The 12,706-nt window shown below is 36.9% G+C and overlaps 1 protein-coding gene across 1 annotated transcript; it reads right to left on the reverse strand.

The window, feature by feature from the left end:
* Window positions 1–639: 639 nt before the first annotated feature.
* Window positions 640–6,456, reverse strand: LOC143632947 (uncharacterized). Its single transcript, XM_077101354.1, has 9 exons — window positions 5,740–6,456; window positions 5,339–5,527; window positions 5,058–5,150; window positions 4,303–4,485; window positions 4,113–4,215; window positions 3,836–4,021; window positions 1,635–3,739; window positions 789–1,309; window positions 640–688 (listed from the first exon to the last, which is right to left on the reverse strand). Exons 1-9 carry the CDS (start codon window positions 5,974–5,976, stop codon window positions 679–681), a joined length of 3,627 nt encoding a protein of 1,208 aa, XP_076957469.1. The 5' UTR covers window positions 5,977–6,456; the 3' UTR covers window positions 640–678.
* Window positions 6,457–12,706: the final 6,250 nt, after the last annotated feature.

A 12,706-nucleotide genomic window follows, 5' to 3' on the forward strand; every position in this document is an offset into this window, starting at 1 on the left:
GTTTAATAACCCCGGACCTAAAAATTATTATCATAAATATTTACGTAAGTGTTTTACATTTCGGTCAGAATTTGACGAGTAATTCAACATTTTAACAGCCCCACAACACGCAGCCGGTAAATCTCCAAGCCACCCAAGAATTATTGCCAACATCAAAATAGCATATTTGACTTTGTGGCAAATTTGAGCTTTTACAATGACAATGTTAATTTTAAGTCAACAGTATAATATACATACTTGGTTCAACATGACAAAATCTAAGACATGGTTAATTAACTGCAAAAGTTACATGACAAAAGAGTGGATCCATGGAAATTGGTACAAAGTGTTTTTATGTACTAAAAACCCTAACCATCATCACTAGTAAAACATGAGTAGCAAATGACGAAAGTTAATGTACTCGTGTTTAAACCCTAACATATTTGGCGGTGATGGCCCTTGCCTGCCTCGCGCATAACATACAAAAAACGAATAAACGGATTTCGTCACACCCAAATGTCACCGCCTTCAAGAGCATATTAAACCTGTGTGCTTTTGCTGCAATTGATAATCCGAGTACATATGGCACCTTTGTTGGCATCACGAGCCGCTTCTTTGTCTATTCCCAGAAGGGCAACTTTTGCAATTCTAATCGTCTCATCGCCTCATTAATGAAGGATATGGGATGGCAAAAGACAATCATAGCCTCCTTCCACGAAACAATGATACGCTTTTGTTAATATCATACAAAACCAACATACCATAAATAAACCGATAGCAATTCCGATATGTAGTCAGATAGAAAGTACCTTTGATGACGGGGCGATGATGGTTGATCTGGTGAATATAACCTATGTTCCTCAAGCATTCCCCGGGCCCGACTTCCTTCACCGCGTGGTGATTGCTCATTACCAGCAGAAGATCCCACCGAAGCAAACGCAAGCTGCTCGTTTTGAGAAGAAAAGCCTGCATTTTGCTCAAACGGGTACACCATCACAACCGGACCGTTTGACCCGTTAGACGGGACACCCTGTAAAGGATACATGCCATACGCCACATTAGCAGGACCACTTTGACTTGTTCCAGGATGCAATAGCCCGTTTTGGGTCTGGTATGTAGAAAACGAATCGTGCCTGTGTGAATTCATTGACCGACTTCCACTTGAACCCAGCCGGTCCGACCTAGCCGTTGACTTGTCCATTTGATTACGGTTGTGGTTCTGGTTACGGCCGGAACCACGTGATTTCGAGTTACCGTCTCTATCACCATGATTATCACCTCTGTCATTGTTATAATTCGCTCTGCGAGGCCGGTCCCTAACACCAACCTTCTAGAATAAAGGCCAAAATAACAAGTTAACTAATATTTTGTCGAAAAGGTAAAACTAACAAAAATCATAATAAAATTTAAAAAAAAAAATAAGTTGAAGTATATGAACCGAAAGAAAACTGCAAGTTTGTTATTTTGGCAGATAGTTTAATTAAAGTAGTAAAGTAGTTCACTTAGTGTCAATTTACATAAATACCCTCCACCAACAATATATGTAAAAATCTTATGAACCGAAAATAGCATATATGTACTTCACACTTTGAAGACAGCCAATGTATTATAAAATATTTTACTAAAATATAATAAATAAAGATCAACTTTCTTACAGGATTTGGCAAATACGTCCCGGTCCCGCTACGATATCTTGGCATATCTTCAACATAATGCTGGTAAACATTAGGAGGTCGGTTTGAACCAGACTGAAGCGGTGCAAACGGCACGAGCCGTGGTCCATAGTTCATGAGCTGTGTAACCATGTTCATGTTTGGCACGGGTCTTCCGGGACCGTCCCATGGGACCCGACCCTGCAAATACATGGGTGGAACCATGACGGGTGAAGGATAAACAGATGGTCCATGATGACGTGGACTTTGACATAACCGACCAAACTGTAGATTCTGCAAATGGCTAGCAAAGTCACTGTTAAGAATATCCGGCTTGTGCTCATCTGGTGTCTCGCCGGGACCCACCCCTTGAGGACTAAAATCCACCGACTGGTCAGCTCCTTCATGATGAAAGTTTTGACCAATATCACCGTTTTCCATTCTCTCAAAACGGCTAGCTGACGCGTCTGTTGACCCGTTTTCTGATGGGACGTTATAAAACGGAAGCATTGTCAAGAACGGAACGGGCGGCCCGGTTGGGTAAAAAGTCAAAGGCGTACCACCCGAATTCTCCATCGTTTGGTGTCTCGGGTTGGACCCAATAATCATCGGACCCATTGGGATTACAGAACTCGTCCCACTTGTTTGAGCCTGTTCAGTATCCGGGTCGTGGGGTCTCGGAACATGAATCGGAGCAATGGTTTGAGATACCGACTCAGATCCGAAACTCATTGGTGGGAACCAGTCCTGGTCATCCTCCTCCGACTGAAACCGGTCAGACATAGACGACTCCACAAGGTTGACCGTTTTCTTCCCACGTTTCTCCTTTGTTGACTTGTTGACCGTTGATGATTCATCTCTAGAACTCGCCGAGGAAGTTTTACTTCTTACAGAATTACTGTGAGCAGCAGACGAAAATCTTGAACTCGTGGCCCGTTCGTCTGAATAAGCATTGTTTAACTTATTTTCTTGAAACTGTGAATGATCCGGAAGATTATTTTCTCTTAACCGGTCTCGTTTTTCTTTGTTATTCTTGTGTTGACTTCTTACTAACCCACAGGACCCGCCTACACGACAAGGTGGCGGAATGTAGTTCATCCCGGTAGAAGACGATTGTGGTTTATTATCTTCTTGTGGAACAATTTCAGAATTCACTCTATTGGGATCCCGCCATAATTCATGATGATTAATATTATTATTACTATTATCATCAACAGAATTCATTTCAACCGACCCGATATTATTTTCATCAACTGAATCTTCGGAATTTGGAGGCACGTTAAACCCGGGAAAGTAATGAGGAACAACACCGTGAGGAAACTGCATACCCGAAAATTGGGGGTCAAGGTACGGCATATTTGCGGGAATCATTCCAGGAATATTCCTTTGTGTGTAACCTAAAGAAGCTAGAAAAGAAGGTGAGATTGGGAACGGTAGATGGCCCGATGGAAAATTCATCGGCCCGTTAAACCCGTGAAACCCAGAAGATGCCATCATGTTCACAAGATCTTGTTCCTCTTGATGCATATCTTCATAGTGATACATGTTTGACTCAGCTGACGGGTCAACACTTTGCTTCGGTGGAGCATGGGGTGAAGACGAAGCCTCGGTTTTCTCAGGTTCCGGTTCAACATTCTTTTTTCTGTTACGAGTTTTTCCATTTTCAGGTTGTTTGTTGTGTGTTCCTTGAAAAAGGACATATTGGTATGTGTCCGTTAGTTCCGGGCTGGACCGTGTTCTAGCAAAAGGGGACCGCTGAATGTCATTGACCAAAAGGCCAGATTTCAAATGACCTTGGTTAGCATTAGTAACACGGGTCTTTGGTGAACTTCCTGACTGATGATTGGTGGACCGAGTTTGGTCAAAGTCAGATTCTTGACTAACGGATTCTAACTTCTTGCCAACTGAATCACTCATACGAGTATCGATTTTCGAAGTCAACGAATCGCTAGCAGGTGCATCCAAACGAATACCATTACCATGTCGGTCCCACGTGTTGGTAAAAAATTTTGTTACTTCGTCAACAATATTTTCCTTCGGGCAGTCGAGAAATCTTCTCAGCCTTTTAGCCCCGAGCGAAAATGCACTACGTATTCTGAAAAAATTGCCTGAAACATAATAACAAAATTGTCGAAACAAAAAATAACATAATCATAATATATATACGCATATGTATATAGATGAAACTTAGGATATATATATACCTTTACTAACACTTCTTCCAAGATTATTACTCACACGTAGTGGATCAACGACATTAAAATGTTTAGAAATAAAAGGTTGCCCCTGATTATCTTGACCACTAGGAAAAACCGCATACACGGAACTACAAGCATCAAGAAACAATTTGTTAAGCAGCAATTCTCCACTGTCCTTACGAGGTGGCTCGGCTGCATATATTACAAAATATATCACCCTTAATACAAATATGTTAAATAGTTTATCATCAAGTAAAAACATATTTTAAATTAACACTATTACCAGTTACATCTGGAAGTGAGTTTATTGGCACTGGGCCCCACAGGCTCACACAGAAATTATCCCAATCAAAATTACTGAAAAACTCCAGAAAACGATAAAGCACCTGAAAGTGAAATGATAGCATTTCCTCACATTGCTATAAAACAATTTAAAAAAAAAAAGAAAAGAAAATGCGCATCAAGATTATAACCTCGAGTGGGCCCGCAAAAGAATTGTTGAAGACATGGAATATGTAAAGAACCAAAGTCTCAAGAGCGTAGGTGGAAATAAGTCCATGATGAGCACCGAGTATACGGCTCTCGTAATAACACCATGCTTTGATTAGTATGATGCTACGCTTAAATAAATGATTATGGTTTATCAAATGGTCTACCTGCACAACTAAAATTTCATTAAAAGAAGTGGAAAACGAAATCCATGATACGTGTAAAATCACATGCACTACAAATTTTTATATAAGAAGGTGCCAACTCGTTGCATAAATCACAACAAAGAAGTTTCTTGCTGACGTCTTACAAGAGAGTCGGCGCCCCTACCATCGGCAACCTCTTGGTGTTAGAACACATGCACTGATTTAGTCAGGTGAAAGATGCGGTTCCTACAAAAAATTGTCCCCGCCATGAGCAATATCTGCCACGTTTTGAAAAAAATTGCCCCTACCAAGAGCAAGCTCTCACTGGCGTTAGTACTGACTACACTGTAAGGTTACCACTGACAGGCACAATCTCCCCAAAAAATAGCAAATGTCGCCCATGATGGGGGCAATTTATGTGGGACTTATACTTCTCGCCTAACTAAAACAATGCAGCATGCATTTTAACACCAAGATGTTTTCCATGGTAGGGGCGTCGACCCCCTTGTGAGACATTGGCAAAAAACTACCCCCTTGTTAGATGCAAAAAGTAGGTACCCCCTTATGCAATAAATTCTTTCCACTACACTAACCTCCTCAAGAAAACAAAGCGTACAAAGCCCTCCAAGCTGATTAAAAGATATATCTACCACAATATTCTCCACCAAGCATTTTATAATCTTCACCTGCAGTTAAATGAACAATGTTGATGACTTGATGACTTGATGAACCATATAACTGTTCTTTTACAGGAAGCCATTGTTGATGACTTGATGCAAAGTATTTGTATACGCAAAATAACTCCAAAACTAGAAGACTAGTTATCATGATGATATGTAAAATAGTCGATGAAACATTAAAAGAAAAAACGCACTTCTGCTTGAATGTATTGAACTTCCTTTACATGAAACTCTGCATTCTCGTTCTTCTCTTCGGTCTGCAACAAATCACATACCTCACTTGCCCATGAATCTTTCAAGTTTGGATTGTTGCTGAATGCTGTTAAGTCGATATCCCCGTCAGGTAAATACGTTTTAAGAGGTACAGACCCGAATGTAAAAACCTGCAAATCACAAAAAAAAAATCATTAAAACTTCAATAATCACATTCATTCACCCTAAATGATTAAACAAACATAATCATAATCAGTTTTTGCCACACTAAAGTTTGTCAATAACACATAAAAACTAACCATAAATCATATATTTTCTAAATCATCATAACTAAAAAACAGTAAATACACAAGTAATAAATAAACATAAAAAAACAAACAACCTGACAGGGGAAACACTGCATAATAAGCCGTTGAACATAATCCGCAACCGCATTTCTCCGTTCTTCCGATGGCTGATTCGGTTGAATACAACTAATAAGCTCAGCTGTCCTTTCTTCCGCAATCAACCACCTATCCGAATCCAAATTATCCACCAACGATCGCGCATTCGGCACTAACCCATTCGGCAACAGGCGGCCCCCACCCCCCACCTGTGCCCATCCCTCAAGCTCACCCATACACACCCACTAAACTACACACAAACTCTTAACTCCTTAAAAAAAATCAAACTTTTTCAAATACCCAACGCATAAAAATCACTAATCTAAAATACCCAGAATCCCAACTGCCATAAAAAGTTCCAATTTTTCAGGAACCCTAATGAACAAACAAACCCTAAAGAACAAACAAGCCCTAAACTTTGATCAAAATCAACGGCAAGAAGATTATGAGCAAAGGGTGATGAAGGGTACAAAACCCTTGAAGCGTTAGGGCTATAATTGATGTATCCGAAAGAATTGGGTAAATGAATGATGAATTGGGGGTTAGGGTTTCGACGAATAATATAATGGAAACGGTGATGAATGATGAATTGGGGAAAAGGGTTTGGAGGAATCGGATGGAAGAAGAGAGAGAGAGATGAAAGGTGCGAAATTGTTGGGGGGTTTTGATTTGATTTGATTTTGATTTTGGTTTCAAGAAAATATTAAAAGGGGTTTTTGAAATTGTGAATTGTGAATTGAAATTGGGCAAACGATTATGTTTACTGGTTGGTGGTGATGGGAATCTGAACAGAAAGAAATTGGTTCATTTAATTTTTTGGAAGAAGAATAATAATAAATTGCCACAAAATCTATATAGATAATTTTATTGTCATCCCTAAGTTGTGTCGTTTTGGTGGATATTGCCAATTAATGATTTGAGTTATATATTGCGAGGGTGTTAATTCAGATCCCAAGTTTATCCGGGTTTTCTTCTCATAGTGTGTTACGCCAGTGAGTTCTGCTCTTTTAACGGCACAACGGCTGCCAAGTCACAATCGATAGTATGGTTTTCCGGGGGAACGTTCAAGCTAAACCTGAAGCGTGCACCCGGTTAAGGCACGCGTAGTCTGGCCAGAATAGGACAACGGGCTCTCTAATTTGAAGAGTTTGGTGGCCTAAACACAAAAAGAAAGTCACCATCTAAAACAAAAGGATAATTTTATTGTCCTTCCAGTCTGGTGTGGTGGATACAGGTTTAATCCTCACAGATAATATTTCTGGGTGCATGTGTGGCTCAATAAAAGAATACTGAGATTTCTGTGATTTTCAGTTCGATTCTGATTAGGGCGTCTGTATTTTTACCACCAATTGTCCTTCGGGTAGTTTTTCCCGAAACTAGACATAACTTGAAGGCGCTTGAGGACTCCGTACGGCTGGATTGGGCTAGCTGGCGATGGCCTTTTGTCGTTAAGTAACCCTGTACGGAGTACCTAGGTAATTCTCTAAAAAAAATATAGAAATTTTTATTATATTATATATTAAAATAAAATTATATGAATTAATAGAATAAAATGATTTATGATGTTAGGAATCATCTGATATCTAACTCCTATGTTTGAATTGATTGATTAGTTTTCCTTTCATGTAGTTTGTTTATATGGCATGTTATCATTGGCATTAACTTTAGACAACTAGTTTTATAAACTGTTTTAGTTGTTTGGTAATTATATTTGTTACAGTTTAAAACATTGGTACATGATCACTTGATATGCTTGTTTCAAAGCATTAGCAAATTTTTGTGATCATTGATGTTTGGTTTTGTTTAGCTTTTTTTATTAAAAATTTATATACATGCTTTACATGTGTGATTTTGTAATATTAAACTAAACAAAATAAAAGGTTATCTAATACGATCCTATATTATTATTATTATTATTTAAGTTTATCTTTTATTTAGTTTCCTTATTGTAGTCATATTATGTTTCCTTATTACTTATCTTTTACTATTTTTATGTCTTTGTTTTCCTATATATTGTAATATCGTTTAAGAAAAAGAATAAGAAAAAATTATTATTTTGGGTATCTTTTCTCTTCTTCTCTTGTGTTCTTGGGAGATTGACGGTTGTCTCGAATAAACCGTAACATTATCAAAGATTTTATCAATATGAAAATAGCCCGTAGGAGTTGGTTTCTTCCTAAAATACTTTTGAATGAATATAGTTTGTCAAAGGAATTGTAATTTGATTCGGGTCAAATTAATTAGAATATCATGCACTTCATGACTTCAACACTTATTAAAAAAAATAAGCAATATTTCACTTTTTGTATGTTTTGGTTTTATTGTGTCAAATGAATTGCAGTGTAAATTTTATGTTTTCTTAGCCACTATTATGAACTACCAAACTATCTATCAACATGAACTTCATATCACCATTACTGGTAAATTGAACCTCTATTCTCTTCTTTACTTTGTTATTCCATACCTTGACCATTGGCAAACATATTAACACTAATAGCAACATGTTTGGGGTATAAAGTTTAACGGACGTTGGGCTAGGTACCAGATGTTGTTACAAAATGAAAACCACAAAACTTGAACATGTTACATTTCGACGTTAGACCACAACCTGTTACTTGGGCTAAACCGCAAAGACCGTAAATTTTTTAGGTGGTATTCCATTATGATCCATTTGATTTGCTTGATGTGTTCTTTAATTTCGATGTAGGTATTCCAATAAGTTGTCGATGTATCCTCATTAATCACATCAGTTCTTTTATATTTGCGATTGATGTTGCTACTATCTTCGTGATGCCTTCAATGGGTCAATGTTCATCATCAAAACGGACAAAAACATATTCATCCAACGATTATAGCATGTCAACGAGAAGCCGATATGCCCGCTCAAGAGGAATAATAAAGTGAAGAATAAAATGAAAAAAATTATAAACAAATCGGTGACCACGTTCAAGGAAGTGTGAAAAAATTAGTGTCAAATGTGGCCGCTTTGGAACTCTTATATGAAATTGCTTACCATGCCGACTAAACAGCTGACTAGAGAGTCATCTGTTAGAAGCGATGAAAGAGGAAATCCATCAGGATTACAAGAATAATTAAGTTCTTTTTAATTTAAAACGCAAGAATTGTTATTTTTATTTTAAGTGTTTTGTGTTTTTTTTAAGTTGTGTATTTCCTTTAATATTGATTATTTTCTTAATATTAATTATATTTTTAAATATTTAATTAAAAATAAATATATATCAATCTATCTATCTATATAAATGTCTACCAAAAAAATCCTATGTGTCGCTCTCTGGATGCTCTTCATACCTATTAAGCCACCCGATTGTTTGTTTTTGTGACTTGAAGTTTCTCATGCGTTTGACTCAAATTCGTGGGTATGGATCTCACCGAACCCGGATAGTCCTTAAATGGTTTATAACATCTCATTTATTTGTGAAACCATTTTATAATCAAACAATAATTTTCACTGATCATGGGTCTCACCAAATCTGGATAACCCTTGAACGGGTTATGGCATCTCATTTATTTGTGAAATAACCTCTTAATCATCAAACAAAATTTTCAAGGGGCATGAGTCTCACCAAACTCGGATAGCCATTAAACGGGTTATAACATCTCATTTATTTGTGAAATACTTTCATCATCAATAATTTAATTTATCTCCTTCACATATTCTTCATCGTCGGTTAACTTCCGATTATCACCCACCATCGTCAACTTCCTCTCTCATGCATCGACCACTATCATCACATACATCAACCGCCTCTTTTCATAAGACAAATGTTTGTGTTCATGTTTGTTCGTTAAAAAAATCAGTAAGTTCATGTTCGTTTGTTAAAAATCTAAAAAAACCCACACATCTCAATTGAAAAGGCCCAAACGTTAAGAAAAATATAATGGACAAAACAAACTAATATATGCACTATTAAATCAAAACAAAACTACGTTAAAAAATAAACAAATCATTACAAAATATAAAACAGTAAATAACAAAACCTAAATAACCCCCCCCCCCCCCCCGGTAACACACGTGGGGCTCTAACTAGTATCATATGAAGAAATGAAATGATTTATGATGTTAGTAATCATATGATATCTAACCCCTTTGATTAAATTGATTGATTAGTTTTCCTTTTATGTAGTTTGTTTATATGGCGTATAATTATCATTGGCATTAACTCTAGATAAGTAGTTTTAAGCATGTTTAAATTGTCATCTTTGTATAAGTTGTGTTAGATCGTTTTATCAAACACCGAAATAACGAGTTGATTGGTGATTACTTGATATGTCTTTTTCAAAGTATATGTGATTTCAATAAGTAATGCTAAACATATGTAAATTATTGTAATCATTGATGTTTTATTTAAAAAAATAATTAAATAAATAAACTTTATATACATGCTTTACATGTGTGATTTTGACATTTTGTATATATTAAACTAAAACAAAATAAAAGGTTTTCAAATATTTTATTAGTATAAAAATAACCCAAAGAGGCTGGTTCGTTCCTAAAATACTTTATAGTGAATTCTAATTCGTCGAAGTAATTGGAATATCATGCACCTCTACACTTAGGAGGTGTTATGGATTCCTTATTTTATATCATTATTTCAGTAAATAAGTTAAAAAAGTATAACTTATTAATTTTTTCCTCTTACATCAAAAGTAATCTCAGACACCTTATTTATTTTTAAAAAGTTAATAAGTTGGTGAAAATAAGCAATCTGAAACGCCCCCTTAGTTTGAAATATAAACAATATTTCACTTTTTTTATGTTTAGGTTTTATTATGTCAAATGGATTCCAACGTAAATTTGAGGTGTTCCTTGCCACCACTATATGAACTAACAAGTTGAACTATATATCAACATGAACTACCTATCACTCGTGTACTTGTAAATTGAATCTTAAGTCCTTAACTTCCATCCATCTTCTCTCTTCATCTGGTTAAACTATGTTGTATACTCTATGTTTCCTGCTAAGAAGATGACGGGACAGAGGTTTTTCTTATAAAGGGGCTGCCATAATAAGATTTAGGGGCGAATCTAGCTTAGAAGCAAAGGTCCAGGCTTTTTTTGGCGAAGTACAAAGTTGGTAAACTTTTGTTCCTTACCCATTTTATTTATTCGAATACCCCCTAACTAATATTAAGATACTCATAATGTTAAAAAAAAGTATTGAAGTGCCCCTGAATATTTCCTTCAAATTCGCCACTAGTAAGGCTGGCAGGAGAATCCAGGGCCGGCTCTGGGTCTGTGCAGGCTGTGCTGCTACACAAGGCCCGGTAACTAGTAGGGGCCCATAATATTTTACATAACATATAGCCCACATGTCCAAAAACCTAATAAAACACAAGGCCTGGTAACTTTAATCAGGTCTAACCCAAATGTAAACTGAAGGCCTAATAACTGCATAAAAAATTCTGGCCCACATAAACGATAGTACCTTTTATCATGTTAAAAACATTTCCCTCCACTTAGTATTGTTTTGTTTAATGCTAATATGCTATCACACTTATCGTTCTATTACTGATTGTATGTATGTGTGTGTTTGCGTGTGTAAGTTTATATTAGAGCCCAGTTTTTTACTTACACAAAATCTATAAAAGCACACGCATTCTCAGAGACGTTCCTGAGAGAGTCATCACACTAATCTCCTCACCACTTTCAATCATTCGCTATCTAAAACTATTATTTTAATATAAAACTAATTATTGTTTTACTTTAAAATAATGGAAGATGATGGTGTATACCATATAGCCTTATTCCTTATCTTAACCATTTCTTCATTTTGTTGGCAAACATAATAAAAATAATAGTTAATTACACAGGTTGTCCATATGGTTTGGGCCAAATAACGAGTTTGGGGTCTAAGATTTAGCAAAAATGTTGGTCTTAGTACCCAATATAACAACAACAACAAACATACCCAGTACATCCCACAAATAGCAAAAGCTTTGGTAGGGTCTGGGAGGGTGTGATGTAGGCAGACCTTACCTCTATCTATGAGGATAGAGAGACTGCTTCCAAAAAGACCATCGGCTCCAAAGCATGCAACATAAGTACCAATAACAAAACTTATAGTGAGAAAGTGGCACAATTAAATACCAACACATATGAAATCATAGAACCCAAATAACATACCAACGCAAGAACAAATATAAGCCAAATTTGCCTAAAATGTAGAAGAGTCTAAGCCCATACGCTAAAACTAAGATACAAAAAGAGTAAATTGCGGTTTTCGTCCCTGTGGTTTGTCCAAATCTGCGGTTTTTGTCCAATAGTTTCAAATTTGCGATTTTCGTCCCTGAGGTTTCATTTCACTTGCAATTAAACCCGAATTCACTAATCCCGTTAAGTCTGGTCGTTAAACTCGTCAACGTGTCCTTCACGTGAGGGCAGTTTTGTCATTTTTCTCCCCAAATAAGCCCACGTCCTAATTTGCAAGCCCTCTCACGTGAGGGACAGAGGTGTATTTTGGGGGGGGGGGGGGGGAAGGACAAAACTACCCCTCACGTGAAGGACACGCTGAAGGGTTTAATGACCAGACTTAACGAGATTAGTGAATTCGGGTTTAATTGCAAGTGAAATTATTGCATATTTGAACAAACCACAGGGACGAAAACCGCAGTTCAATCATACAAAAAAGACCTTCTCTAAACGTCTTAACCTTAATTCTACGTCTCCATGAACACCTATCATGGACCATGTCCTCAGAGAGGTGTAACTCTAGCAAATCCTTCTCTAAAGTCCTTAACCTTAGTACCCAATACTGTTACAAAATGAAAACCACAAAACTCAAGCATGTTACATTGTTACTTTAGACCTTAGTCCCCAAACCCGCTACTTGTGCTATACCATCTAAATACCTACCTACATTGAGGTTTTAACCCTCACCACCTAGTTGATGAAAATTCACCAATGCACCAAATGCCTCTTGGCACCTTCAACAACTATAAGCTAAT

The sequence above is a fragment of the Bidens hawaiensis genome, unplaced genomic scaffold (genome assembly GCF_021521415.1).
Source record: "Bidens hawaiensis isolate Kalapana, Puna unplaced genomic scaffold, B.hawaiensis_p1.1 tig00006555_1, whole genome shotgun sequence".
Classification (NCBI taxonomy): domain Eukaryota; kingdom Viridiplantae; phylum Streptophyta; class Magnoliopsida; order Asterales; family Asteraceae; genus Bidens; species Bidens hawaiensis.